This window comes from Neopelma chrysocephalum, unplaced genomic scaffold, assembly GCF_003984885.1.
Source record: "Neopelma chrysocephalum unplaced genomic scaffold, ASM398488v2 Primary Assembly neopelma1_12242, whole genome shotgun sequence".
NCBI lineage: Eukaryota > Metazoa > Chordata > Aves > Passeriformes > Pipridae > Neopelma > Neopelma chrysocephalum.
The window spans coordinates 1-1,284 of record NW_020898628.1 but is presented as its reverse complement, the minus strand read 5'-3'; the positions used below and the strand labels follow the sequence as shown (position 1 = coordinate 1,284).

General features: G+C 66.7%; 1 protein-coding gene across 1 annotated transcript; it reads right to left on the bottom strand.

The window, feature by feature from the left end:
- Window positions 1–278: 278 nt before the first annotated feature.
- On the bottom strand, window positions 279–1,068 carry LOC113979120 (host cell factor 1-like; the record flags this gene model as incomplete). The annotated part of the gene is made up of 2 exons (XM_027706603.1): window positions 842–1,068; window positions 279–397 (listed from the first exon to the last, which is right to left on the bottom strand). Coding segments are annotated over exons 1-2 (327 nt in total), but the record flags the coding sequence as incomplete, so codon positions are not given.
- Window positions 1,069–1,284: the final 216 nt, after the last annotated feature.

Sequence of the window (1,284 nt, the reverse complement as noted above, 5' to 3'; positions counted from 1 at the left end):
GGGTCAGTGACACAGGGAATGTCCCCCCTCAGCGCTGGGATGAACCATTGGTTGGTGGCTGGGGGGGCAAAGTGGGGGTCAGTGACACGGGGGGACACAGGGATGAACCACTGGTTGGTGGCTGGGGGGGATAAAGGGGGGGTCAGTGATATGGGGGGATGTCCCCCCTCACCGTGGGGATGAACCACTGGTGGGTGGCTGGGAAGTGACAAAGGGGGGGGTCACTGGGTGGGGGACACAGGGGAGACACGGGGGGGTACAGGGATGTCCCCCCTCACCGCAGGGATGAACCACTGGTGGGTGGCTGGGGGGGCAAAGGGGGGCCAGGGGGGGTCAGCAGGTGGAGGGGACATAGTAATGTCCCCCCTCACTGTCGGGATGAACCACTGGTTGGTGACCCCCCCCCGGTACCCACTGGTGTTGTAGACGTGCAGCTCGTCCACGATGCCCTTGTTGTGAGCCCACCCCATTTCTTTTGGGGTCACCCCACACCCTGTTGCCCCCCACAGGGTCCCTCCATGCCCCCCCCCGGTGTCCCCCCAGCACCCACCTGTGCCATACACTCACAGCTCATCCACAATCCCCTTATTGTGAGCCCTCCCCATTTGTTTTGGGGACACCCCACACCCCATAAACCTCCCACAGGGTCCCTCCATGCTCTCCCTGGTGCCCCCCCCCCGTACCCACCGGTGTTGTAGACGTGCAGCTCGTCCGTGACGCCCTCGTTATGAGGACACCCCATTTGTTTTGGGGTCACCCACACCCCACAAAGTCCCTCCATGACCCCCCCAGCCCCTGCAGATCCCCTCCATGCCCCTCCCAGTGCCCCCCCGGTACCCACCGGTGTTGTAGACGTGCAGCTCGTCCACGATGCCCTCGTTGCCTCCCCCGAAGACCACGATGAGCTCCTTGATGGCCACGGCCCTGTGGCCGTGTCGGGGCCTGGGCACCGGCCCGGCCCATCCCACCACCCGCTTCCAGCGCGGCTGCAGCGCGGGGGGGGCCGGGGGGGCCCGCGGGGGGGAACCCCCCCCGCCCAGGCCTGCCATGCGCCCCGCTGCCTGTCCTGGGGGGGGCAAAATGGGGGGTCAGGGAACACTGAAACACCCCATGGGGACACTGAGACCCCCAAACCCTCCCACTGACACTGACCCCCCCCGCTGCCTGTCCTGGGGGGAAACGGGGGGTCAGGGCACACAGAAACCCCTCAGGGACACTGGGACCCCAAAAGCCCCCCGCTGCCTGTCCTGGGGGGAAACGGGGGGTCAGGGCACCCAGAAACAC